This window comes from Drosophila takahashii, chromosome 2R (assembly GCF_030179915.1).
Source record: "Drosophila takahashii strain IR98-3 E-12201 chromosome 2R, DtakHiC1v2, whole genome shotgun sequence".
Classification (NCBI taxonomy): Eukaryota; Metazoa; Arthropoda; class Insecta; order Diptera; family Drosophilidae; genus Drosophila; species Drosophila takahashii.
In genome coordinates, this window is record NC_091679.1 from 27,299,317 (window position 1) to 27,326,567 (window position 27,251).

The window sequence follows — 27,251 nt, forward strand, 5'->3', positions numbered from 1 at the left end:
AACTTAAAATTATATTAGTTTTTTCTCTGTGTATACACACACCTAACCAAAGCAAATAAAAGCTGGTGACTAAACATTGCATTTTGTGGGCGATGGGAGCATGGGTCCTGTGATTTATTTACGGCCCCAGTGGTCATAAAGATTGTTCCCACTGCCAGTCAAGGCAACAAATGATGGTGTTGCAGCTACCGAAAAATTTGCCTTTTGTTTGGGGATTGTCTGCCGAGCACTTTTGTCATTGTTACACAACCCCGGATTCGGTTTGGGCCACATTAGATGGCCGAAATCAATTGAAGAACCTTCGATGAGTGCGTGCCGTGTTCGCGGTTTGCCCCACAGGTCATCGGATGAATGGTCCATTGTCTCTGGCATTGGAATGCCGAAGATTGCATAGCGATAATGTGCCGGAGTTCGCGGCTAATCCGCTCGCCAAGTGTAGAGCTACATCATGTGTATCTTGTACGTGTGGATCAACTCGATGCCACTTGTAAGAACTTCAGCTCCGACTACATCCTCTTGCGTGGGGGTCAACCTGTTTCGGTTTCGGTTTTTCAGGGGGGGCACTTTTGATTGGCACTTTCTGCGGGCCTACCCACATCAGCACCTCGTTGATGAGCTCGTGGATTCCAAAACTGAATCAGCACACATATTAATAGACAAGCAAACATGCTTACGATTCTCGCACGTTGCCATATCGATGAGCACTCTGATCCGACTTCCGCCTTCCCAGCGAACTCTGTGCGATCCGCGAAGAAAAGGTTGGGCCATCTACATCAAAGCTAAAGATCTATCCATGACACTGAACCTCGGCAACCTCATCCTTAGCTCGCAGCATTGACATTGAAACTCTGACACGCTGGAACGAGCCGGCAAATATGATTTTGGTTGTAATTCATCTGAATTGAACTTCAATTCGGGTCGCAAAGTGGTTGGTTGCTTTGGGAAAAATGTAATATTATCGAAAGATTTTACAAAAATATTTTTATAAATTAAGCCATATTAATTAACTAATATTTACAGGTATTAATGAACGATAAAATACTTGACTTGACTCTATGAACTTACACTTAGATTATATTTACAAGAACTTAATTAAAACTAACTGTAATAAAACTATACTAACAAACTAGAAAAATTATATTAGAGTAAAAGGTTTCATAAAAATATCAATAACAACTTATATTTTATAAAATTCCAAATTTGTAATAGATAGGTAACAAATTGTTTGCCCCACTGTGCCTGTTGCCTTTAAAACAATTAAAAACCAACAGCGAAAACAATAACAGCACCAGCTACAAGACACTGAAAACTTTAATAAAGAGCATCGGGTAAGGCAAAATGATTATGGAATTTTACTAAGCTCCAAGCAGACCGAGAAGACAAAGTCTGGGGGCCAGCAACTCCATGGGAGTTTCAAGCGGTGAGGACCGAAAAACACTTTCGATTTCAGCCAGTTTGTCAGTGCGATGCAGATGATTGTGCAAGACGATGGTTCAGTGGGTCGGTGGTCCAGGTCGGGTCAGATCCGCAAAGTAGCAGCTGAGCCACCTGAAGTTGTACGGACTTTTACCTGCGCAGAACACGTCTCGATATGGGCATTACCTTCGGCTGTGCTGGGAAATTGTGGGAGCCTTCGTCTTAGAGCATAATTCCTGTCATTTGCATTATAACTGGAACTGCTCGCCGTTGTGGAGTAATTTCAATTGGCATGTGAATGACGAGGCTGTCATTATCACGAATGCATTTCGCCGAAAGCGGAGATCCGTCTTTGATTGGGGGAGTCGATCGATCATTATCACCATTATCCGAACCGAAAGCTTCTCGATCGTCGATCTTCATCTGGTCGTAGCAAATGTCAAGGCACATCCTTTCTTGTTTTGCATGTCGCCTCGCAAAGTGCCGAGCAATCTACCCCGAACAATTAATAATAAGTTGCCGGATAATGAAAGCTTTGCCGCTCAAAAACCGAGCGAATGCCGCCAGCCATGTAATTGGTATTATGGAGAGCGGTTTACACGGAGGTTTATACAATAGAGATAAGAATTTAATGATGAAAATTAAACAAACTCTTCAAGAACTCTAAATAGTTTTAAAACATTAAATCCAACTTTATTGTTAAAGAAAAGATTAAAATATTTTACAAAAGAGATACATGTAATAAAATGTAGAACTTGATTGGATTAGTTGAGGAAACCCGGTTTAAGTGATTTAATTTTAAAAAATCTAACCCGAAAATCAACATTAAATCATAATCTAAGTTCTCGTATAAGCGATTAATCTCGCTTTGCACTTGTTTTTTTGTAGAGCGAAAAGCAATTCCGAATCAATTTGGCTTCGAATTGAGCGCCTTTGGAGATCGCCCTCATCATTGGAGCAATTGTTTGGCTGAAAATTAATTGCTTGGCCTCAAAAGTCAAAAGGTATCCGACGGACTCTCTAGGCCGCGATTAGTTGTGGTCCTAATTTTCGGACTTTATTACGTTGCCAAGTTGCGAAAAGTGGCAGCAAATCAGCGATAAGAGGCGACAACCTTGAGGGAATCAGGCTGCGATGGAAACTGGGCACTAGCAGGCAAAAGATACTAGATAGGAGATACTTGAGAAACCAAAATTGGATTTTCAATTGACAAGCGATGGTCATAATTAATATTTAATGTGTATAAATTCCTTGGCATTTTCTTTTTTAAGTGGAAAGCCGAATCGCGTTTTTATTTGTCCCACTTAAGTGCCATCGAATTCAATAAACTCTGACAAAATGATGCCACAGTTCGGGGCATAAATCAAACGCATTGTTGCAGCAGCGGCGAATTCGCTTCCTTCAATTCATATCTTTGTGCTTTTTCGAGAGTGGGTGACGAGGATGATCCGAGGACGGGATGTTTTGCAACGCATCTGCTCTGCAGCTCGGCTCACGAATTTCGGAATTTATGATTTTCTACTGATGTAATAATAATCATGCACAGCCCCAGACGACAGGTGAAAAATTGTTACAATTTGATGGCTGTGCCAGTCACAACAACGTGATGCGGCACAGCAGCAATTTGCTGCAGTTGCAATTCCCCGGATTCGCGAGTTTCGCTGGGCTTGTGGGCTGTTGTGGGCTACCATCTGCATGGGTCGCTTTTTTATGGGCCTCTAAATCGCTTCTTTATTGCTGAGACCGCCGCTGTCGCTGCTACATATTTGGATTTTTAGAATGTGAAGTTCGCTGAGCTAATTAGATATACCTGTATTAGCTGGCATATTGTTTATGGCTGTGGGGGAGTCGCTTTTGCAAGTATTTTTGGAAAAGATCAGTTTGAGATTTAGATGTAGAAAACCATAAAAATAGTGTAAGTATTGGAATCTGCCTTCCTATTAACAAACTGCCTCCAATGATGCCAATTCTGTCAAAACAAAATCAGTGATGCCAAATGCTTAAAAATATCAAAAGGAGTCAAACTGCTTTTATCATTATATTAATTAGAGATCAAGCATAATTAGGCTTCTAATTTTTTTTAAAATTTAAGGAGTCATAATTAAACTGTTTTCAATGATGCCAATTCTGTCAAAGCCAATGTCAGTAATGCCAAGTCCTTAAAAATCTCCAAAGGAGTCACACTGTTTTTCATTCTATTCGAAATTGCAATGTCTATTAATTAGACATATGATAAGTGATGTAAAACATTCTACCCCCATTATATGTACCCCTGCCATTGACAGCCAAGAGCTTCCACAGCAAGTTCGAGATACAAAATGTGAAGGTCAGACTGCAAAATGCTCCCCTTTTTTTAGAATTTACCTGGCACTCGAAGAGCGCTGAGAGACATTCAATCATTCTTTCGACCTTGTTGCTTTGACGTCGACTTTGGAGTCGAAACCCTAAACTTGTTGGCTTCTGTGTGAAAATGGCAGTTAAACAAATAGCGAGCTGTGTTCGGCGTTTCGAGTCAGTCAATCAGTCAGTTTGCCCGCAAATGAGATAGATTACAAAGAGTTCTTTGCTGAAATTGTTCTTGGCTAAATGGTCTCAGGTCTGGAAGCTAGCCTCCCACCCCGAGAAACATCCATCTATGTGCAAGTGTAACTCAATGATGCCAAATGTAAACCGAATTGCTGTCTGCTGTTGTCTGGGGCGCCGCTTCTGCTTGAGTGGCATGCCACCAGAAATAATAAAAACAAAAACCGAAAAATTCAGAGACTGACTTGAAAGCACCCATCTATCTATTTATTAAAGCTAGCGCCAATGCAATTTCGGGCTTCATCTTCGACTAGTAATCAAAAGTCGGGGACTCTCCACTTTACATTGCTGCAACACGCAAAACAAAATAACAGAAAATCACAGAAAATAGCAGAAAAAATCACAAAAATGAGACGCCAAAGCAGATTAATTATGAGGCCAGAGTCTCAGAGCCAGAGTTTTGAGTCTGAGCTGGGCCGACAGCCAGAAGGAAGCTTAGGAAGCAATCTTGGCTCAGTTTCGAGGCAGGTGAATGTGCTGAATGCCACTAGGTAGAAGGCAGCGGCAGCGTCTATTTTTGTTGAGTGTTTGACATATGATTTTTGCTAAATGAAAAATCTTTCGAGTCTTCGACTTGCAGTTGGCAGAATTTTCGTAATGATTTTTGGGGGCTATTGCGAAAAATCTTTTATTTGGCGGTTCGCTCATGTTCTTTCACAACCCAGTCGACTTGGCTGAGCTCTCCATCTCGATCTCCACTTCCATCCACATATCCCCATCTAAATCCCCACCTGCCTGAGCAGATATTTTCGCTTGGCAATAAAAGGCTGACAAGAAATCAATGAGCATAAATAAGATTAGAGCGGAACCGACGGTCTGTTAATACTGGGCACTAAATAGCAGTTTAATTGGCACCCACGGTGGCAACAATGGCTCGGATTAGGCCCAATTGCCTGGTGCGGCACCAGGAGTCGGAGTTCTCTGGCGGATCAGGCTGGCCCACCATTGGCACATCGCATAATTGTGGGCATGATGCGGCAAAAGTGAGCCAACTGAACAAGAGGGAGCAATTGGGAAATCGCCAAAGCATCTGCTTTTAGCAAACTTTAAAAGCTATCCAAACTATAAACCTTCATCCCAAAAATATTTTGAGAACTAAGAAAACTTGTACATTATTGTGTAAAATTATTTTATAACAAAAACAACTTATCAATATTGTTAAATTGTTTGAAATTAATTGAATCAAAATCTAAATATCCCCTTAAAAAAAAAATTTTTTTTTATTTTATATGAAATTATTTTATTTTTTAGGTTTTGTCGAATGACTTAATACTAAAATAATCTTTATAATTATCAATCAATTGTATATTAAAATGTGTAGGTAATTAAATAAAAAACTTTTACCAAAAAGTATAAAAAACTTGTATTTTAGACCACCTTTCCAACCTTACCTTTGCACTTGTTTCATTCATCTGCAATCCAACTTGATCGAATTGTTTTTCGTCTCAGAAACAAAAACAAGATAACAATTACAACAGTGGGAACAATTAGGTGAACCTAAACTGGTGTTGCATAAGTGCCAGCTTACTTAATTAAAGTATCCAAATAAGTTCGAACGATTGCGACTGATGGGAGCCTCTCAAAAGGGTCTTTACTCACTTTCTAACTCGCATTTCGCTCTCCATACTTGAGTACGGGTATTTTCGATGCTGCGTAATCGCGGCCTCAAAACCGAAATCCCGACCCCATCCCAAAAACCAACCAAAACTGAAACCAAACCAATTCAATTCAAATACAAAATCCAGTCGCGTCTTCTTTGTTGTTGGCTGAAATTTCTGTGGCTGTGTTACCACAAGAGTTCGAGATCTGAAGTATCATAAACATTCACTTTTATCTACGAAATGCAGCGACGAATGGAGCGTCGTCACCCAATTTCCTGCTGCTACTTGATACAGTTTTTTAACGTGGACAAGGTCGTTGGAGAGCCGCCTGTCAGTCGGTCCTAAGACACATACTTTTTTGTTTGTTGTGGTTTATGCAATAGACAAACTTCACAACAATCGGTTGGGGTAATTGAGGCCAGGCCTCTGTGTCAGTAGGTAAGTTCCTCCTTTATTCCTGTCAATGTGTCATCGCTCTAGATACTCTCACTTTCCACCCCGAAGAAATCTTAACTCGAAACGGAGGCACCTCATCATCTTTTCATAAATCTCCCAAGGCACTTCAAGCTGCGTAAATACTTACGATTAATTACTCTTGAGCCCAGCAACTCAATGGGCTCGATGGCAAATTTCTTTGCCTCCGAGAGTCTTTGGCCTTTATGGCCCATACAATACGTTAATAATGGAGCGTTAAATGGGTTAGCATTGCCAGCCCATCATCATCGTAACACAAACCACATCAAAGTGGCGCCAAAGGGCATCGAAAATAATGCGAATATCCGTATGTACTTATTGTTTCTTTCTCACAAGCCGCCTTTTTGGCAGGGCCAAATTATTCAAGTGCTTCCAAAAATAATTCACAAAGCGATCCCAGAGTTTGAATCGTTTTGGGGGGTTGGGAGAAGGTGTCAATATGCAAATTGGCAGGGGTCGAATTGATTGATCACCTCTCAAAGTAATTATGCATAATAATTTAGCAAAATAAGCGAATCAAAAAAAGGGGAAAATAGTATGGTAGCCAGTCACGGGGGCGTATACGCAATGGTAAAATTTTAAAGGAGGGTTAAATACTTGATAATAGGATAAAGAACTCAATAGAATACCAATTCATTTACCTCAATTATTTTAGGGCTTTATACTGCTACACAATGATAAAAACATTGTTAATGATCCCATTTATTATAACCTTGTAGATGGTATTCTAATTTTCATTCGAATTTTGACGTCTTTACCTTTGATTTATTTTAGCCTTGCAGATTACTTTTCAAATTTTTGATTAGAAGTTAAAGATTGTACAAAAATGTTCTTTAAAACTGTTGATTTATAACAACCTTGCCAAGGTATTCTTATTTTGATTTTAGTATTTTTGAAAATTGGGTTTAAAATTACTTTTTGATATAAGTATGATTTATTACAATCTTGCATGTGGTTTTCCAATTTTGCTTAGAACAATTTTAACTACACCATCAAGCTAAAAGTATGTTAATCTGATCCTAATTTAATAGGTTTTAAAAACGAAACTGCCAAGCAAAATAATTTGGCCCTTTTACTTTATCTTCTACATAATCAGATACAACACCTCATATCATCCCAACTAAACTGAAAAGAGCATAAATCTCGCAAGCAATTAAAGATGGTAAAATTCAACACTTGGCCGGATCTTTATTACTCACTTCTCAGTCACTTGGGGCCAAGCTAAGCGCGGTCATATAATTATCTCAGTCATATCCATCATCCTAGTTATTCGCATTCGTATGCACAGCTGGAGTTCTTGACCGCAACATTCCCCAGCGGATCTTCAGATGGATGCCACGGATCTCGAGTCATTAATTTAGTCCAGAGAGTTTCCTAATATCGCACTGGTCATCTAATTGACCAATCCCTAGTCTGCTCTCCCACTTTTAATGTACTTTTATTTAAATCTGTGTTGCTCGGCATGCAAAACGCCGAACAAAAGAAGCAGCAGCAGCAATTTTGTTGCACTCAACTGGCGGCGAATTCTTAGCAACAATTTGCTGCTCCAATTAAATTCACAGCTACGAGCTCTTCTTCTGCTTCTTCTGGTTGTGGCCAAGTGTCTGTACATTAATCATGAGGTGATTTATGGCGCCCACGCCATCGATGCATGTGCTCACGTTTTTCACGGCGGCAGCAGAAACATCAGCGCGTGTGGGCAGCCCACCTCAGCCCACCGCCTCCTACTAACTCCCACCAACACCCCCAATCTTACAGAAACACCTGCCCCCCTCTACAAGCATTGTTATGCTCCGTTAGCCATTTTAGAAGCGTGTGGAAATTAAACGATGTGGCAAGAGTCGGCCAAATTGCTGCTGTGGGCGTAGGAGCAACATCAGTAACCGCAGCAACAACAACAGTAGCATAGCATCCCCTTCCGAAAACTTCCTCGACCAGGTGTCAAATGCAAGCCATAACTAAAATGAGGAATCCACAATCCACAATCCCCAATCCAAATGCGCATTGCCAGGCGATCCGATGAGTTTATTAAGCTTTCACTTAGAGAAATAAAAATAATCATTATTATTAATCAAATATGATGAAAAAAAAAAATTATTTTTTAAAATAGAAAAAATACAAAAATTAAATAAATATATCTAATTTGATTACCACATTAAGCTTAATCATTAAAACTAGGTTTTAATATCGCATTTTTATTTGCATTAATAAATGTCTGATAAATAATACACTATCAATTACACCCCATTAAATTGTTGTCAAAAGACATTAAAATATATTAATTAGCATCAATTACCATTAATAAGCATTTTAATAGGTTAGGTACCTATTATTATGAATACTATGTGGTATAAGTTTATAAATTTATGCAATTTAAAATACATTAACGACGTAACTTTATTTTAGCAATTTAGATCCGATCCTAACCAAATTTATGATGTAAAATGAATTTTTAAGTGCTCAAAATATAATTTTCGAATTTTAATTAATTGCTTAGCGCAACTTAACTTTTTTATAACTTTTAACCATTTTAATATAAACCTACAGTATTTTTCTTTGGGAATTAAATGTATATATTTTCCCTGTGCAGCAGCTGCCGGCGAATCGTTTGAGCTTGTCAGGTGAGGCACGTTGAGTGTTTTAATTACCACCATTGCACTGTGCGATCGGTTGCATCCGCATAAACCGGCAACTTTGGCCAGGTTTATTTGATTTACGCGTGGTCATTAGCCATTGCCAAGTGGCTAAGAAGTCTTGGTCGCTCAGTCTGCCCGTCGAGAAATGTCAAAAGGTTAATTGGATTGTGGCAGCCGTAGCCGGAGATGCCACCGAAATTGAAAACTGAATCTGAAGCCGGACCCAGCCAAGAATCTTGTTGAAAGGCGAATGCCAGAATGGCTGGCGGTTTTTGCCTCCGTTGACTGCTGAATGGCCAGAATTGGTCAATGGGTGCTCGAGTAAGTGGAATAAAGTCAAAGAGTATTGCAAATGAATGCGATAGAATTGCTTATTATTAGAAGATTTCCAAATCTACAGTATAAACTAAAATGTATAATAGTGCATTTAAAATAATACAGTTAAAGCTTACCTACAATTATTTATTATTATTTTAAATATAATTAAAAGGTTTAAAAAACTAAAATGTAATGTTTAAGAAATCTTATATATTAATTGTACCTTTTGTGACTATGCCAATAATATAAATTATAAATCTTAGGAATCCACTAATTTACTTTAGGATATTAAATACTGAAAAGTATCTAAAAATAAACCCTAATCCTGAGGGACTATTTAAAATATAACGCTCCAATTGGTTTATCCTCATCCCTGCTCCACCTCAATCAGTGATCTTCCAAATCCAATCAAGCTGCTAATGCTCGCCAAACATGCAACCGATAAAAAGCGCCGCAGAAGATGAGTTCATTTGGGACTCCACTCCACACTAAAGACAGCCTGGGAATCTGGGTTGTCTTTGTCCACAGAGGCTTGATTGATGACATCGCCCACCGCATCGGCAGCTTCACACATTGAGTTATCGTCGGGTCTATCTCTTCATATAGCGATAGACTCTTTTTTGGATATGCATTAAATATGAGATTGTTTCTGTTGTTTTTTTTCTACCGTCATGTCGTTCGTTTTGAGCGCTCAGTTCGCTTAAGTGACAGCCGAGTTGTAGTTGTTTCTTAGTTGTTTTTTATGTTTTATTTTTTTTTTTTTTCGAGATGATACACCTACCTGCCCACCTACCTGAGTGCCGCCTCTATCTCCTTTCCCTCTTCCGTAACTGAAGTCGATTAAAATTCCTCCAAAATGTTGAATGTTAATCGCTCATTGTTTGAGGAGGCGCACAAAATTAAATTGTTTGCTTTTTCGCAAAATTTGACATATAACAGATGTGGATGCTGTCGTTGTTGTTGTTGTCGCCTTTCAAGCTGCCGCCGCCAAACCACTGAGTGCATTTTTAAAATGTGTTTCTCAGTGTTTTGTGCAGCTCTTTTAATTGCATTCTTTAGCCCCAAGACGGCAATCAAGCGAAGACAAGTTAATTAAAACCTAGGACAGCACTTTGGCCAGATTAGCATCAGTAGTTCCAGAACACCAGCTGCAGTTCTATATAAAAATATGTTTTATACAAATCCATACAAGAAATCGATTTACAAAATATGTGACGGAATCTAGAAAAGTACGTTGCACCAGTAGCTGAGTAGGAGTAGGAATGTTAGAGAGAGTGTGTTCTTTTAGAATTCGCCATTTCCGTACTGCTGGATCTTTAGCAGGTCGCAGGAGAACTGGAAGAGCTGCTCGCACTTGGCCGGCTTCTTGGCGTCCGGATGGAAGGGTCCCTTGCCGCCGTTGGCCAGGTAAGTGCCACCCTGACCCTCGATGGAGGGATCGATGGCCGCGAAGACCACGGTGCGCGATCCCCGCTCGGGGGTCTTGAAGAAGAGCTTCTTGAAGATGGGCACCGATGTGGTGGCCGAGTGCTCGAACAGATCCGTGTCCACAATGCCCGGATGCACCACGTTCACCTGCACGTGTGACTTTTCCGCATCCAGCAGCGTCTGCAGATGGCGGGTGAACAGAATCTGGGCAAGCTTCGACTGGCTGTAGGCGGTTCCTGGATAGTAGTGTTTCCTATAGAAATCAAAAAACAATAAAGTCTAGAATTTCGGAGTTTAATCATTTAACTCACGTTCCGTTGATGTCCTTATAGTTAATGCGTCCAATGAGATTCACGCAAGAGCTGACGTTAACGATCCTGGAATTCTTTCCCTCCTTGCCCGCCGCCCTCAACTGGGGAAGGAGCAGATGGGTGAGCAGAAAGTGACCCAGGAAGTTGGTGGCAAAGTGCGACTCGTAGCCATCGGCGGTGAGTTTAAAGGGTGCGAACATGATTCCAGCATTGTTCAGCAGCAAGTCCACCTTGGAAAAACGCTCCTTGATGAGCTGGGCAAAGGCCTTCACGGACTTCAGGTCCCCGACGTCCAGTTGCTCACAGATCAGCTTGCCCTTGGTCGCTTTTAGGTCTACTATCGATGCGACCGCAGACTCAGCACTTTGGGGATCACGTACACCTGTAATGGAAATAAAATTAAAAAACTGCTTTAATTGGTGAGGTTTAGGTGGTTATTTTAACGGGTATTCATAAGCATCGCCTTTCAAGTGTGCAAAGTATAAAAACTGAATAAGTAAATGATACTTTGATTAAGAAAACCCGAAAAAATGTATGTTCCTGGCAAAGAAATTTATAGAAATTTGACTTGAAGGTGGGGCTTCACCAGCTTTAGATTTGGTTTTTTTTTTTAAATGTTTTTTAGATCCATGATTGCTAACGATTGAGCTTTGCGAATAAGAATGGAGTGATGATGAAGGAGAATGTGAGAAAATGTTTTCTCGAGGTAATACACTATACCACGAAAAATGGCTAGATTTCTGTGCTTTTTGGAAACCGCTTTAAACTTTGATTTTAATATGAATTAAATATTTTCATTCGTTAAATTAATCATTCATTCTTCCTTTACACAAGCTCACATGTGTTTCTGCGACACCTGGCGGCAGAATGCTGTACCTTTCATACTTGATTTTACCCTACACGAGTAAATTATACATTTGATCAATGTAGAATGTAACAGTTGACTGTTAAGTAGTCAAAATGTTAATAGTAAGAATTTGATTATTTAAATTAAATTTTGATTAAACAAATTAATGGATAAGGAAGAAGAAATATAAGAAAGAATGCTTCACAATAAATTAAAATTAATTATTAATAAACAATTTTAAAAATACCGGCCGAAAAGTTACAGATAAAACTCTGTAAAGATTTGTCGTTCGTTATTAATTAATTGAGAATTAATTTTAAGTTTATATATTGACAATTAATTATTTTTTAAAAGCCAGTTATTCAGCTAATCTCAGAAGCGAGTCACAACAACAAGTCACTAGTGAAAATTAGAATACTTTTCTTTCTCAAGTCAATACACTCTTATCGTTACACTCCACCGAAAATCGTTGTGCGTGACTTGGTTAGGTAATGAAATCAGGCGAATGGATCATGATTTGTTGATCGCATTGACAAGGGTGGGAGCCACTCCGCAGATGGATCTGCATTTCGACGATCGGTTAGTCGATATTTTTGTTTTCTGCTTTCCGAGCACGTGCACTGCAGCACGTCAAATGTTTGTGGAATTCATAAACCGTCCGCCGACTTATGGTAAAGGGCCAAAACAAGTTCCCCGGCTGATTGGTCAACTCACCCATGACGACAGTCATTTCGCAGGCCAGCAGCTTCTCCACGATCCGCAGTCCGATGCCGCGATTTCCTCCGGTGATGACAGCAATGCGATCCGGTTGTTTATAAAGTGCTTAATGGATAATGGCGACAATTAGCGGCCGTTGGATAAGCATCTCAGCTGGTGAGTTACGGGTATCATTCACTTACCCACTCGATCCCGCGCCGCATAGTGAGCATCGTGGACGAGACCGACGATTCCGAGGTACTGGTACCGGAACTCCGTCTTCCACTCGAACCAGGACTTGGGAACCTCCTTGGTGGTCTTCGAGAAGAGGAACGCGCACAGCAGCAGGCCGACGAAAAATATCCACAGCAAAGTTCCCAGCATGATTCCGCCCTATCGACTAGTCGTCGTCGTCGTCTCTTCGGAACTCTGAAAAGGTAATTCGGGGCCTTGATAAGAAATCGTGTTTCAAACAGGGCAAAGTGCGCCGGCTGATAACATAAACCGATCTTGGTTCGTCACAGCCATTAGCCGGCAACATTATCAATATTGGCGAGTCAATTCGCCTCGAGTGCACTTTGCGACACTCTTGAACTGAGTCAGCAAGATTTCACGATCCGAGTGCCAGCGGGGTATATTTGTTGACCATATGCGATTGGTATTATAGGCGGGGTCAAACTACGGGAAATTGATTCGTCTCACGATTTAACTACGAGTAGTCAAGCCCTACACAATTATCATAAGTGTATAATATAAATTCACGTGTTGTCCTAACAATAAAGATTACTATCATAGCCCTTAACAAACGTTTAATACAAAATGCGGGAAATTCATATATATTTTTGATAGGAAAAAGTATTCAATATATACTTTAGTGTTTTTAATAGGATCGTAAAACGATATTATTGTCATATAGAAACTGTTAGCAACATATTAATTGATTCTAAAAATGAAAAAAAAAAATTCAGATTTGTAAGGGTAGTCCGAAATCGTCTTAGCCCCATTGCCTTGCCCTCAAACAGCTTAAGTTGTTGTCTCTTCAGCTGGGATTTTTCGTGTTTGCCCAGCAATTTCGAGCGTTCGTTAGCCGGGCTTATAAAGCCAGACCGATTGTTTAGCCGCAGGTATTTATTTGTACATATTTGCACTGCCAACTGCACTCTGGCTTTTGAGCGGTGCACTGGGAACTTAATTTTCAGCAGGGCGGCGGAACAATTAAATTAATTAAACGAAAGTTACTTTGTCGTATTTATTAGAAGAGACAGCGAGAGAACGGGCAAAGGTGTGCTCGTAAAATGCAAATTAAAAACCCAAACAGCGGCGGAGTGGAATGAAAGTTGAAGAACCGAGCTTAGAGCCAAAGCCAATGAACGGGGCCAAAATAGTGAATTTGGGGCCAAAGCTGAAAATGACTGAGGCGCTAAACAGCAACAACGGGGTTCGGTTTCTTCTGCTTCTTGAAAGAAGGGAAATATCGAGATAGCCGACATGACATATGTGGTACACTGAAAAAAACGGACTTTCCACTTAATTCTTTACAATTTAAAAATCGATGTAATGATATAGCGAGTAAATGACTTATATGAAAAAAATCTTTAAAAATATATAAATCTTGTTTCATATAAAAAAAGCGATATACTTACAACTCTTAACATCCAAATAAAATATACATCCAAAAAAAATTTAAATAAAAAAAATCTACATTTTTTTTTAATCCTTGATACAAGTATATTATTGATATATTATTATATGAAAAAAATTGAAGCCTAATTGTTTGTACAATATTGTAAGAGATTGTAAATATTTGGGATGGTAATTTTTTGGCTCATGTTTAGTGTGATAAATAAGTTATTAGAAAATTGACAATCTTTATTTGAAGTGTAAGTATGACTCTACGAGCGTGCTGTCAAGAGTTTCGACTTCCGTCAACAAAACGCAAAAGCTTAGCAGTTTTATTGTTGCTTCTGCTGCGGTCGTTGTTAATTTGGCTGCATATGGTTAACTTTCTTTTTCTATTGTTGTTGCTGGCGTTGCCCTTGCAAACGGTTTCATCAGTTTTTTACCTTCAATTCAGCTGCCGCAGGTGAAAATGCACTTGTGCTTTTATTTCTATGCTAATATTGACACCCTTTTTCAATTAAAGGCTGTGGCGAAGCTTCTTCGTACTTGGGTTTTCAATCACGTTTTCGAAAATCAATTGGGAAGAGTTCGAAAACCGGTTTTTCCAGCGGGCCCGTGTTGCCACAACCGCTCGGCGAGAAATTCAAAAGCGAACTAAACGTTAGTTTTAATTGCGCGCCTTTTCGACAAGAACTTGATCCACGATTGTTGTTGTTTTGTTTCGTTTGACTTGTTGCTTATGGCCAACAGGTGAATTTTAGCTATTTGCCGGCTGATCGCCGTGAAAACAGCTGATTTTGGGTTTTGCTTTGTTGTACAACAAATGGGGCACGTGGGCGGGGTGTAGTTACCTGTGTTTGCACTCACAAAAACGCTGATTAACAACAATTTAATTGAAAAAGTTGCAGACGAGCGAAGAAATCAAGATACATCGATGGCACCAGGGATGGAGAACTTTTCTTCTTTTCCTTGAACATCGATTGTTGCTTGCGACTATCGATACTTGCCAGCAGTGTGAACGCATCCACCGCTGGCCTATTTTAGTACTTTTATTTTAAGGCTCGTTAATTTCAAATTTTTAAATTATTTATTTTAATAAATGTATAATTGAAAATGGATTTTGTATCTTAAGAGTGGCTGCAGTTGTGCGATTTTACTGCTTTATAAAGCTAAATTATATTTTTAAAAAGTTTCATTAAAAAGTTTCACTTAAATTCAAAGACCATGGTCTAGTCATTTTAAAAGAAAGTAAAGTTGAACTTCAAAAATGTCCTATTCAATAAGGACTTAGAAAATAAGCTCTTTAGTTATCCATCTTCCCATCTCCAAAGAAACAACACATTTTTTGCTAGCTGATTTATTTATTGAACCGAAATAGTACAGTGCATTTAAGTGTTAAAACGGAAATATGTCCATACAACAATTACAATTTATGTTTTGCCACGTTACCAGTTATTAACTAATTTTGCCTTTATATAGTTGCGCATACGTATATACTTAGTTCGAAATAAACAGAAGCTAAGCGAAATTGAAATCTATGCTTTGGCGCTTTTCTGGTTTTGATTAAATTGCATTTCGCTTTCGGTTAAATCATTCAATTGGGGTTACCATATAGAGTGCACGTGTTCTTGTGTGTATAGGTATATAAATATTTTCTGAAATATATACTAGACTAAATTGAAATATATCCTTGAATCGTGTGTGTGTGTGTGTGCCTAGGTGCTACTAAAAGAAATATTACTGTGGAAAGGGTAAAGTATTGAAATAGAATTTTGGGTTGGAACTCTAAGTTGCAGCTGCGTTGTCAGTAGTGTCTTTTATCGCCAGTTTCTCCATCTTCGTTTCTGTTTTAATTTCCGTTTCCATAGCAGCGACATCCTTAGGCTCCTTTAACTGTCAATTCTCCACGGACATGTTGCCAATATCGTCGTTTATGGCCAAAACCTGGCTGATGAAGCTCTGGTCGGTGACCACCTCGGCCAGGGATTTGCACAGTTCGGTCAGTTCCGGCAGGGGCATCTTCAGTTGCGGCGCCAGCCTGCTGAGATGTTGAGCCACGTAGTCCGGCAGCTGGAGGGGATTAAAAGCTAGATTAGAAATAATTTTCTCTGGGTTTCTCTCTGGGGTAATCCTCACCTTTCCCTTGCCCACTTTGAAGGCGCTGAACATCAGCTTCGTTCGCACCCGCTGCTCATTGGGTCCGTCGTAGAAGATGGTCAGATAGGCCTCCTGGCCATTGGCCACCAGCGGGAAGTAGATACCCGCATACACCTGACCCTTGGCATCGCGAGAGAGCAGCGACCGGAAGTTGTAGACCAGATTACGACGCACCGTCACATCGATGGCCGTGATGTACTCCTGGGCCACGTAGATCAGCGAGGTCTTGTAGCTGGTATCATCGCCACGGATCTCGCGCTCCTTCCACTCCACGAACTTCCCGTTCTGCTGGCTATAAGCATAGCAATAGTCCCGCTGCAGATGCGGCTCCTTGGATTGGGTGAACCAGCCTGGAAGAAGACAATACACCATACTATGAGTAAGTAACTCCAAAACAAAGAGAAATAATCTTTCACTTTGAGAGAAATTTTCTGGAATTGAGAGAAATGTTCTTGAATTGACGAATATGTTCTTGAATTGAGAGAAATGTTCTCGAATTGAAAGAAACGTTCTTGAATTAAGGGGAATGTTCTTGAATTGAGAGAAATGTTCTTGAATTGAGGGGAATGTTCTTGAATTGAGGGAAATGTTCTTAAATCGAGCGAAATGTTCTTAAATTGAAATAAATTTTCTTGAATAGAAAAAAATGTTCTTGAATTGAGAGAAATGTTATTGAATTGTAATTACCGACAATTGCACTTGTTTCGGGCACATTGAAAACATTTTAAACTTAAGAACTTTCGTTATATTTTTAAGACCGATTTCAATTTTGAGTACATAGTGAGAAATCTCTCTGTGAAAAAGAAATAGAGACCCCAACTCACCCGTGTGTGGATAGCTCTGATCCTGCATGACAGTCACTGCTCGGCTGACATGGTATCCTGGGTCCAGGATCATCACACCCCGTCGCTCGCCGATGGCTACGCGCATGGCCACCATCACGTGCTCCTTCTCCACACCCGCGTCCACCGAGTTAAGGCCACACTCCTCGTCCAGTTGCACGTAGTCCTGGCAGTCCATCACCTGCTCCTCGCAGGACACCACGTACAGGTAGTTGGCCAGCACGGGGAACAGCTGGACCATCCTGGCCATGATCTCGAAGGCCAGGGAGACACACATGTGATGGCGCCGATTGATGGGCACATCGTAGAACTGGAAGAAGCTGCGCAGATCGGAGCGACGGGTGCGCTTGAAGCTGCGATAGAAGTCGACGAAGAGGTTGACCGTGTTGTAGTGCGTCTCCTCCAGCATCCGCTGCAGCGTGGTCTCCACAATCCCGTTCAGCTCCTCGTACTGCCAGACGTTGTCGAAGATCAGGGTGCCCTTGCCCCCCGCTTCCGAGCTCCAGTCGGGCAGCGGCAGCGGATGGCCCAGGGGCCACACTCCGTTCATCTGGTTGAAGGCCTCCAGATCGTAGCCATCGCCCACGATCCACTGACCAGCGGGAATCCCCACAATCTGCTGTCTGGCCAGCAGCTGCCTGATGTCGGAGTAGCGCTCCGATTTATCCACCGATGTCAGGTCGGTCGGAGGCACCAGCTCCTCGTCCTCCAAGTCCTCCAGATCCTCCTCTTCGCTGGAGGTGGAGGGTGTGCGACGGATGGCGCCAGTGCCATGTCCAGTTGGTTGCTCACTCGCGGCATTAGATCGCGTCGTAGTCAATCCCAATCCCCGGCCGAGTCCGAGCACCAACCCATCCGCCAGCTGCTGATCCGCCGGGAGCAACGGATCCTGGGCAGCGGCGGCACCGGGGGCGACCTCCTCCGCGATCGGAGGGGCCACTCCCCCATCCCGTCGGTGGCTGGCGGCAACGGCGAGTCAACTCGGCCATTCGGAGCCCCAGCGGCCCACGGTGGGCACATAGCCACTTTCGCAATCATTGAGCGTGGCGTCTAGTTGAATGTTGGCGAACGTTTGTTGGCTGGAATGCAGCGGTGATTGGGCAGCTTGGCCAGCCTGGGTGGCTCCTACTCCAGCACCGATCAGACTAATCCGGCCCTGCGCTCGCTTGAACAGGAGGTCCGGCTCGTCTCCAAGTTTCGACGTTGGTTTAGACTGATCTGTTTGTGGGGGAGATACAAGGGAAGGTTTATAAGAAGGGGCTTTAAAATCTGATAAAGAAGAAGGTACATATTGGTATGGCCTAAAACCTAGGTTCATCCTAACTTATGTACTTCAAAATATGTACATCCCAATTAAACTATTTAGAATCTCCTTAACTATTTAAGATGGTTAATGGAACAGGTTAGCTAAGTATATTTAGATCTTCTATATAATTTCATTCTTATAGACCTTGATAATGAACAATAAATAATATGTACTTGGAAATCAATTATATAAACCCATTAAGATTAGACGAGGGAGCTACAACCTCAGTTTTATAATCTAGAGCTACAGATTAGACATAACCCATGTCAGACCCTTGACCTAAACCTTGGTTGATCCCTTTACTGATTAGGGATCAGTACTGTAATTGGCTACGATCTTAACTCAGCAGGTAAGTCTGCCCTTCTCAAAGTCAAATGGACCTATAATTACCCCTAGGTATAAAAACCCCCGTATAACAACCATCTGTCTGTCTGGTCTATGGTTTTTCGAGCAGTGTGTTGCCAGGGTGGCAATCATCTATCTCGATGTACAGTCGTTCGACAAGCGGGCAATAAACAATTGCCATACGACAATACAATGTCCATACGTAAGCGCAGCGTTATCATCGAGAGGCAGGAAGTGGGCGGGCACATCTAAAATGGGTTTCGAGTGCTGATTGCTAACTTTCGTTGGTTGCAGCCAATAAAACACAATAAGTGCGAAGACATAAACAGAGTCCACGTGCCCTGGAATCTCTAGTTCCATATGTAAGTGGAGAATACCGAATCGAAATATAAATAGAGGTCAGGGGGCACAGCATGTGATATTGTATTCTGCGAAATCTCGACTGGCGTCATGCGCTTATCTTGTTTTGGTTTCGGGCGTATGTTTTTGATTAGACATTCTGCGTCGCGAATTTTCTTTGTTTGTAATATGACTCAATGTAGAGCACAAAAGCTATGAGGTGCCATATTCAAAACATTCGCAGGCACGCGCAATTGTTGCTAATTACACGTGAATCACCGGATGTGAGAGTGGGCTATAAAGTTTATTTTTCCCTATTTTTTCAGACCTCACAACAATGTATTTGTAAACAGCACTTTGCTTATTTTCATGGTCTTGCCACTGAGTAATCTGCTTTGTCTTGGCTCTGACCATATCATTTTTCGTCTGTGCAAATGTTTTCTGGGTAAAAAACCTGGCTACTGTTTGTAATATTTTAAGATTACTAGTTGAGATTATTTTTTTCCCCTTTACTGCTGCAACAATATTATATTTTTTATAGCCTCGACTGATGTTCTAACGTTCTGTCCAATGTATTGTGTTTTTCCCAATGGTTAGTATTACAATCTATAGTGTTTTCCCCATAAATAGTATCTCCTAGATTTATCTCATTACTTACCCATACAATGGCCTAAGCCCAATAAACGAAATTGTTGTTTTCCTGGTTAAGATCTCGGTTTTAGTTCGCTTTTTCACACACAACTTTGTATTCTCTGCGGTATTTCGCTTGGTTACCACTTGAAAGTCTGGGTTGATTTGGCTTCGATTCGGTTGGTAGGATGCAACAGTTGCTTTTCAACCGTTGATTAGTATTTTCAATTGGATTTTTCTCGACGCGCGTGCGTGGAAAACCGAACGGAAGGAAAAATAAAATAAGGGGAACGCGAACTAAAAGCAAACAACTTGTTGTTTGCGGTTTTTGCCGTGGCTTTGTCTTCGTTTGTTTGTTTAGATTTTTGCTTTCAATACAATTTGTTTGGTTTTTTAATTAGAGGTCGCTTTGCCTGTTCAATGCAGGTCCGAGTTTTTTAACGATATTGGCGAATTAATCGACATCGAAGAGGATTTTGTTCGACACTGGGCAGCGATACTATATGCACTTGCACTTGGCTATTTTCGATGGCTGGTTGATTTTCCTTTTCCCTTGGCTTTTCCGATGCTTTGAAGGCTCCGTGAGCTCCGTTGACGACGAGAGACGCGTAGCGACTGATGAAAATCGGGTGCGAGCACGCTGCTATATAAACGATCGGCCAGTCTCGAAGTCGGAACTCTCTGCCGACGTCGACACAGTTTGTATTGTACCGTACCGTTCGTATTTAATTCGCACGAACTCAAAATATTTCAATTTATGACGCAAAAAAAGCTTGAAAAATTCCACAAAAGAGATAAGGGGGTATAGTAGTCGAACTTGAACGCGATTTTTGTTTTGCTCCAACGGTTCGTAAGTAAACAAATCGGATGTTTTTGTTTTGGGCAACGGATGTTGGGATAGGAACACTGTAACGAAAAGAAAGAGAGACGAAGTCTGAATATGAGCTTCGCTTAAGGGTCTTAAGATTAACTAAACTAATACGCAAATAATTCACCCTAATTTGGTCTGGTGATTTCACCATGATAAACAGTAAGTCACGCAATTTATTCATTTGCTTACTTTGATTTTAGTTGCTAAATCTTATCGCACTGAGTCAACGGTTGTTTATGATCTATTTATGTGGTTATGTCGTTCCCCTCGGGATGGAAAACCTTGGATTTTATAACCGACCAAGCGGAAAATTTGTCCCCGGAGTTTGTTTTCACTGCTATTACACGACTGGATGCACTCCCCATGGATACACTGTGATTTTCCCACAAATCTGTTGGAAGGGCAAGGGACATTTGCCTCTCGAAATGCCAACTGGTTGCAACCAAGCAAGGTCGCAAGGGGGAGAAGTGGGCGGAAAGGGGCTGTCGGAAAACGCCTGCCAACTACGTATACGTATTATTCTAATAAACAAAACGCTTATGCGGCCCAGGATTTTACAAGTGTCACAAAATAATTGGCATCCAATGGGCTTTGCCTAGTTACGAGGGGCCAACTGGTTGTATATGACAACAAAAAAGTACAGTACAACTTCCATAATGTCACACACATTTGTATTTATAAATAAACAGAATTAAAAACTCAATGTAGAAAATACAATGGCATATAAAATTGATGTTTCGTAAGAATTTAAATTAAATTTCTTAAAAAATAAAAAAAATTATAAAACAGTACAGTACAACTTCTATTATGACACTCCCATTTGTATTTATAAATAAACAGAATTAAGAGAACTAAAAACTCAATGTAGGAAATACAATAGCACATAAAAAAAAATAAATAAAAATGTAATTTTTGATACCTAGCATAACTGTAACTGCTCAAAATTAAATTAAATAGAACACATAAAAATTGTATATGAGATAGATCGATTCTAACAACCTAAAAGAGTTGTGTTTCAAAGTCTAAAATGATATATCTTCGGGATAACTTCAGAATCGAGAGTTTCCCCAGTAAAAAGTAGGAACATTCATTTAATCGACCCTTTACTGTTATCACATTCGTAGGCCTAGGGCGCCTTTGGCAGCAGCTCTTGCGATCCGATTTTTCTCGAGGCCCCAGTACGCGGAACATTGCCAAAGCCGTGCCGCTTTCCTATTGTTGTTGTTTACGGATTGTGCCAACCAGGCCGACTGTCACGCCCCCTCCGCCCCCCAACCCCCGCCTGTGTGGGCCGTTTTATATAGCTGCCATATAGTCGAGAGATCTGTATATCTGCGCCGTAATGAAATTCTTGCCGTGTTTGCCGAGATGTAGACAAACATTTTTGATGGTGCAATTTGAATTAAGTACGAGTATATTGCACTAGTCCAAGGTCATTCATAAGAACAAAACTAGAAAAACTGCAATTGAATACGAGGAGGGAGAGAACAAACGACACAGTCTAATTAAAACCACAAAAAAAACGCAGTTTTTTATAGATTACACGTTTATCTCGCCAACATTTAAGTTTAGAAGAACACTAAATTTATGAATGTTATAAAGAACGAATTTTTGGGCTATTTTTTATACCATGCCATATTTAGTTATCAGGGGAGTTATTTCGCGGAATGAAAAATTATGACCTTTTAGTATCAATTTTTAGGAACTGAAGACTCTTTTAGTTCTTGTTATTGGTTCAGATGTTTGTGAATTGGTACCTCCCATCTTTTCCAATTATATTTTTAAAAATAAATTGGAACAAATTCAAGAGGCACTTTTATAGATTAACTGGCATTATATCATTAGTTTAGGGGCTGTCCATATATTACGTAATCACGTTTTTGGTGATTTTTGACCCCCTCCCCCCCCTGGTGATCAAACGTAATCATTCAATAAACAACCCCCCCGCCACACTGATTACGTAATCCCAAGAATAAAATTTTTTTTGTTTTAATCTGTGGATTCAAACGGAGATGCAACCCAATCTTATATATTGTTTATAAATGGAGTTTGGTATGACACATTCGGTTCGTCTACGCTGAAATTATCTCCAACATACTCTTCGTCAAGCCATTTCAGGTCTTCGCGTCCTTCGTGTGATTGAACCACTAAACATTTTCTTTTTCGCCGCCCAGCCACTAAAAAAATTTTTTCTCTGCTTTCCTATCTAAGTTTGTAGATATAATTAAAGGAAAAAAGTTTTTAAATAAATTCTTTAAATAAAAAAATTTATATAAAATGATTACGTAATCATTGTGCAAGAGCCCCCCCCCCCTCCCCATGTAATCGAACATAATCATTTCAATGACCCCCTCCCCCCCCCCCTAGGTGATTACGTAATATATGGACAGCCCCTTAGCTTTTAAAAAAAAATGTTTTTCTAATTTATGTGCACTTTCAATATGGAACAGAAGGAAATATAGTGGCAAATTTGCAATGTGAAATCAATTCAGAGGGCATGCTTCACATAAACTATTGAACGAATTAATATTTATTAATTAGTTAATGAATTCGCTGCGCAAAAGAAGCTCAGGGCTGTGTGGCAGACGATTTACGAGGCAGGCCAATACCAATTGGCAGCAAATAAGGTTGGTTATTGGATGAGTTTTTTATTTCAGCGGAGCGGAAGGCAAAGTTCGGAGGTCGTGGGCTGAGCTTTATTGGCTTATTCTTAGACTTGCGGGCCTTCAGTGCTCCATTGACGTCACTGGAGAAATGTGAGCGATTTGCGGCTGATGAAACTAGTTCAATGTCGCTGGCCAACTCTGACGTCATCGTCAGGAGACATTGCTCATCCGCCAGGTCAGCCTAGCCGGCCGGCCTCTGGAATGGGGAAAGTGGGATTCGATTGGAGGAGGGTGGTGGAATTGTATTCATCATCCCATGACCCGGGGCCTTCCAGGAACTTCCCTGCGCCACGTGTCGCGTGTCTGGCGTGCGTATTTGTAAACAACAGCAATCGCCTGTCGGCTTGCATGTATGGGTAAGCGATGCTTTGTCCTTTTTACTATCAAAACAACAGGATGTCGAGGCGCAGGCGCTGGAAAGCAGTGGAAATTCCAAATGGAACACAGTCTGGAAATCGAGGAAGGCGGAACAAGAAGAAAGTGCATTGCTGCACGACAGTCAGGGGCCTCCAAGTGTGGACACCTAGCCATTTAACTATTTATAATTAAAATATGTAAATAATAACTAATAAAAAATAAAATAAAAGCTCACTGTATATCAATTTAAGATAATATATTAGCCAAACAATTACATTTTTGTATCAGGTAATAACATAATATTTATCAGTGTACTTTACTTATTTAAATTTTCCTCATCTTTAACGATTAAAATTATACAAATTTGCTCAAAAGAAAATAAAATATAATACCCACTATATATACCTATTAGTTATTTCCCAAATTCTTTTAGTGGTTTTATTATGATTTCAAAAAGAGTAAAACTTGTTTGTATAATTATAATTGTTAGGCCTATTGCTAAAACGTTATTGTATTCAAAAATCCCCATGATAAAAATCATGAATTTATTAACTAATATCGTTATTAGCCCCATTTTTCGACCCACCACTGTCAACGGGGATGCCCTGCTTTTGCGCACTTTTATTGACCATTTCTTTGTTGTCTGTCGTTGGTGTTGTCGCTTGGTCTGAGTTGCCTAGTAACCGCAGGCAGTTTTATGGATAGTTGGGGACCCAACTGCAGCGGGAAGGACGGGCAAGCGAAAGGCCAAATTGCAAAATCGATAGAGGGAGTTGGGAACCATCAGCACTGGCTTACAATATAATATTACCTTATTTTGAATTCGACTCGCAGGACGGCATACACAAAATCAAACGCCGCCTGCCGAAGGGAGTAACTGAGATATGTGCCAGGGGCCTCTTACAGCTTTTTACTCCAGTTGTAGGAGCCGTTGTAGAAAAATAAAATCAATATTATCATTTTGGTGTGCAAATTGAGGACAGTCATCGCACTAGATTTCGCAACACGCTTTTTAAGACGGGTTTCTGAGGACTGAAACTTAATATTTGGGTTTCGAAAAACGATTAGTTTTTATGCCTTTTGCGTTTGAGTGTCATTTAAGTACAGAGTACAGAACTCGCGAAATCTGGCTATAGCACTAAACTTTAAACGAGTTTCGAGAAATCTCTATTTACTGAAATATTTCAGTATTTAATCTATTTTTAATTGCATTTATTTTGTCCTTATTTTGCCAGGGCGTGTTGCACAGTTGAACGTGGAAAACTCGACTGTGACTTAGGAACTGAATCAGCAGAGCTTTTCCAATTTCCAAGCCGATTTCCAATAACCTTCCAATCTCTGTTTCCCGTTATGCTTTGTTGCTTGTTAGGCGACGTGGCAATCGCCGTGTCCTTAGAAGATTGTCTTGTCTTTGTCCTTTGTTTGAAAGGAAAAATAAAGTTGCCTTCCTTATTCAGAAATATGTATATTGGTTAATAATTCTTGGGAAACCAGCTCTCTTTAGGAAATACACTAGTTATAAACTAATCTCTAAGTGGACTCATCCATCCACTGCGGTATTCCCCATATAATTTGTTGATGAATTCACAAAATGATTCACTAAATAAATATACTTATAAATGAATTAATGAAATTACTGCTGAACTTACTATTTATTTAGTTAGTTTAATAAGAAATTAAATTATTAAATCCCTAAAAATAAAATATGAAATTCATTTGGAAAGTTTATAGGTTGTAATTATAAGCACAGAGTTGTTTATAAGATACATGCAATACCATTACGTTATTCAGACCTTTTAAGATTCATTTAGAAATTCTTAGATTTTTTTAAGAAAATAACGAAAAAATCAGAACTACGTGTCATTGATTTGACTAGAGAAATAAAGAATTTTACAAAAATGAACTGGGCGATAATTCCAGCAAGATGTTGTGCTGATGAAAACAATGTCAATGCGGATTTGGAGCCACAGCACAGTCGCACTTTCACTAATGGCAATGGTAATCCTGGCGAGCGTTGGACAATCAACCGGTCGATCCGGGGGCCAATCAGATTCAAATGTTCCCTGGTCTAGGCGGCACTACAGCAGCGAAAGAAGGGACGAGAAGGATTGGCGGGATATGCCACCAGCGGAGCCACGATTCCTCTCCGATCCGGAGGTACTCTTCCAACGGTTGGACGACATGGAGCAGAAGGGCATTAAGTCAGTGAGTCCTGATAAAGGATCATCTCTTAGCAAGGCAAAGTCGGAAAACTTCCTAGTTGGTTCCAAGAATATTAACGACCAGTTGTTCAAACAAGAGCTATCCAAATTTCCCACGATTGACCAGGAGTTGGGCCAGGATTATGGTCTTGCAAAGAAGGTGGAGGATCCCTTCGAGTCACTGGCCCGAATGAATTTTAATGAACAGCCCCTGGAGCATAAAACTGATAGGGAATTGAAGAGAATGTTGGGTTACTACCGGCGAAAGGATCGGGATGAACAGCCCGCTGTGGCCACGGCCAATCTGTTGGCCAAGGTCATTAGCTCCAAGGTGGATCAACCGAGGGTGTCGTTAAAAGGTCAGGGTCAGACCTGTCGGGCCACCACACCACGTCCGTTGTCCACGATGAGAAGCACCACCACGACGACAACCCGGCGGACATCCACTAGCACCACCAACCGTAGTCCCTCCACTTTCTGCCTGCCCGAACCTGAACCCTCTGCCGATCGGCTTATCAAGCTCCTGCCTTCAACTCCACCACCAGCTCCTCCTCCACCTCCACGTCCTCCTCCAGCCACTCGAAAGCCTTGCGGAAATCGGGTAAAGCCCAGTAAGTGCCGAATGAAATCCAAGTCCAAAAAACATGGAGGCACCAAGAAGCTGCTAGACATAATTTTGTCTACCAAGCAGCATGCACTTTCGGTGCTCAAGTGCCTCAACCACCTGGAAATGGAGCTGCTCAGCAGGTCGGCAGAGGACGAGGGTTCGGATAAGCTAAGGGCTAAGGTACAACCGGGTCCAAAAAAGACCTCTGAACGATTGGAGAAACCCCCGAAGACCAATTCTCGGGTATTCTCCTTCGGAATACGACCGGCGAGCCAAAAGGAAAGCATGTACGATTTGGCTTTGGCCAAGGAGGAGGAACTGAAGCTGGAGGATCGGGTGTGGGAGGAGCACCAGCAGCAGATGAAGCTGAGGAGGCCCATAAAACCGAAGCGTTTCGAGGCTGCTCCGGAGGCGGCTGCTCGACTGGAACTCTTACAGGAACCTCGAAAGCCCCACGAGTCCTTGGATCCCTTGGATTCCGTGGAACCAAAGACTCCCGCCGACGACAGACGCATTAATCTGGAAGCTTTGAGCGTGGTCGTGAAACCCATGTCCCCTCCGGTTCCCAGGAAGGATTCATCCAATCCTTCAGCCCACTGGAATCAATCTCTTTTACCCCGGGCCGAAATGAAAGCCATTCGAGTGGAGGGCCCCATTGATGACGAACTGCAGCCAAGTAAAATGTTGCAAAAGCGAAGGAGGAAAAAGAAAAAACACAAGCTATATGCCCAGGAACAGCAGACGGAAGCCAATAGACTTCCCATTGCCGGCGTTTTCTATTAGGGCCCTTATATAAACATAAGCGGTGTTTTATTTGAAATATTTTCTAAAAATAAAAATATATTTTTGACAAAACCAAAATTCAAAGTTTGGCGGTCTTTTTAAAATACCAAACAAAAGTTTTTGGTATGTCCCTGCTCATTTTAGTATTTTTCTGGCATCCAGCTTACGGCCACGCTAAAGGGCGCCGAAAATTCAGAAACGTCAAAAAGAAGGATTT

General features: G+C 40.9%; 3 protein-coding genes across 4 annotated transcripts; 1 reads left to right on the plus strand and 2 right to left on the minus strand.

Annotated features, from left to right (window-relative positions):
- Positions 1-10,182: 10,182 nt before the first annotated feature.
- On the minus strand, positions 10,183-14,890 carry LOC108055953 (polyprenol dehydrogenase). Of its 2 annotated transcripts, none has more exons than XM_017139544.3 (5): positions 14,782-14,890; positions 12,514-12,739; positions 12,329-12,436; positions 10,768-11,149; positions 10,183-10,709 (listed from the first exon to the last, which is right to left on the minus strand). In XM_017139544.3, the coding sequence occupies exons 2-5, from the start codon at positions 12,692-12,694 to the stop codon at positions 10,313-10,315; spliced, it is 1,068 nt and encodes a 355-aa protein (XP_016995033.1). In that variant the 5' UTR covers positions 12,695-12,739; positions 14,782-14,890; the 3' UTR covers positions 10,183-10,312. The 2 variants fall into 2 exon arrangements, with proteins under 2 accessions (XP_016995033.1, XP_016995031.1); XM_017139542.2 differs by lacking the exon at positions 14,782-14,890 and adding an exon at positions 14,374-14,586.
- A 381-nt stretch (positions 14,891-15,271) lies between these two features.
- Positions 15,272-20,172, minus strand: LOC108055930 (uncharacterized). Its single transcript, XM_044392731.2, has 5 exons — positions 19,578-20,172; positions 17,911-18,147; positions 16,912-17,868; positions 16,067-16,437; positions 15,272-16,000 (listed from the first exon to the last, which is right to left on the minus strand). Exons 1-5 carry the CDS (start codon positions 19,579-19,581, stop codon positions 15,827-15,829), a joined length of 1,743 nt encoding a protein of 580 aa, XP_044248666.1. The 5' UTR covers positions 19,582-20,172; the 3' UTR covers positions 15,272-15,826.
- A 5,127-nt stretch (positions 20,173-25,299) lies between these two features.
- On the plus strand, positions 25,300-27,087 carry LOC108055938 (uncharacterized). The gene has a single exon (XM_017139517.3). The coding sequence runs from the start codon at positions 25,379-25,381 to the stop codon at positions 27,032-27,034; it is 1,656 nt and encodes a 551-aa protein (XP_016995006.2). The 5' UTR covers positions 25,300-25,378; the 3' UTR covers positions 27,035-27,087.
- Positions 27,088-27,251: the final 164 nt, after the last annotated feature.

Bases quoted from the DNA above. Each gene is read 5' to 3' on its own strand.
- LOC108055930 (XM_044392731.2), bottom strand. The intron at 16,438-16,911 runs GTGAGTTGGGGT...GTCTTCTTCCAG, and splicing joins TCAGAGCTATCCACACACGG to GCTGGTTCACCCAATCCAAG. The intron at 16,001-16,066 runs GTGAGGATTACC...AATCCCCTCCAG, and splicing joins TCAAAGTGGGCAAGGGAAAG to CTGCCGGACTACGTGGCTCA.
- LOC108055953 (XM_017139544.3), bottom strand. From the start codon at position 12,694: ATGCTGGGAACTTTGCTGTGGATATTTTTCGTCGGCCTGCTGCTGTGC. The intron at 11,150-12,328 runs GTGAGTTGACCA...TTTCCATTACAG, and splicing joins CGAAATGACTGTCGTCATGG to GTGTACGTGATCCCCAAAGT. The intron at 10,710-10,767 runs GTGAGTTAAATG...TGATTTCTATAG, and splicing joins TATAAGGACATCAACGGAAC to GAAACACTACTATCCAGGAA.
- LOC108055938 (XM_017139517.3), top strand. From the start codon at position 25,379: ATGAAAACAATGTCAATGCGGATTTGGAGCCACAGCACAGTCGCACTT.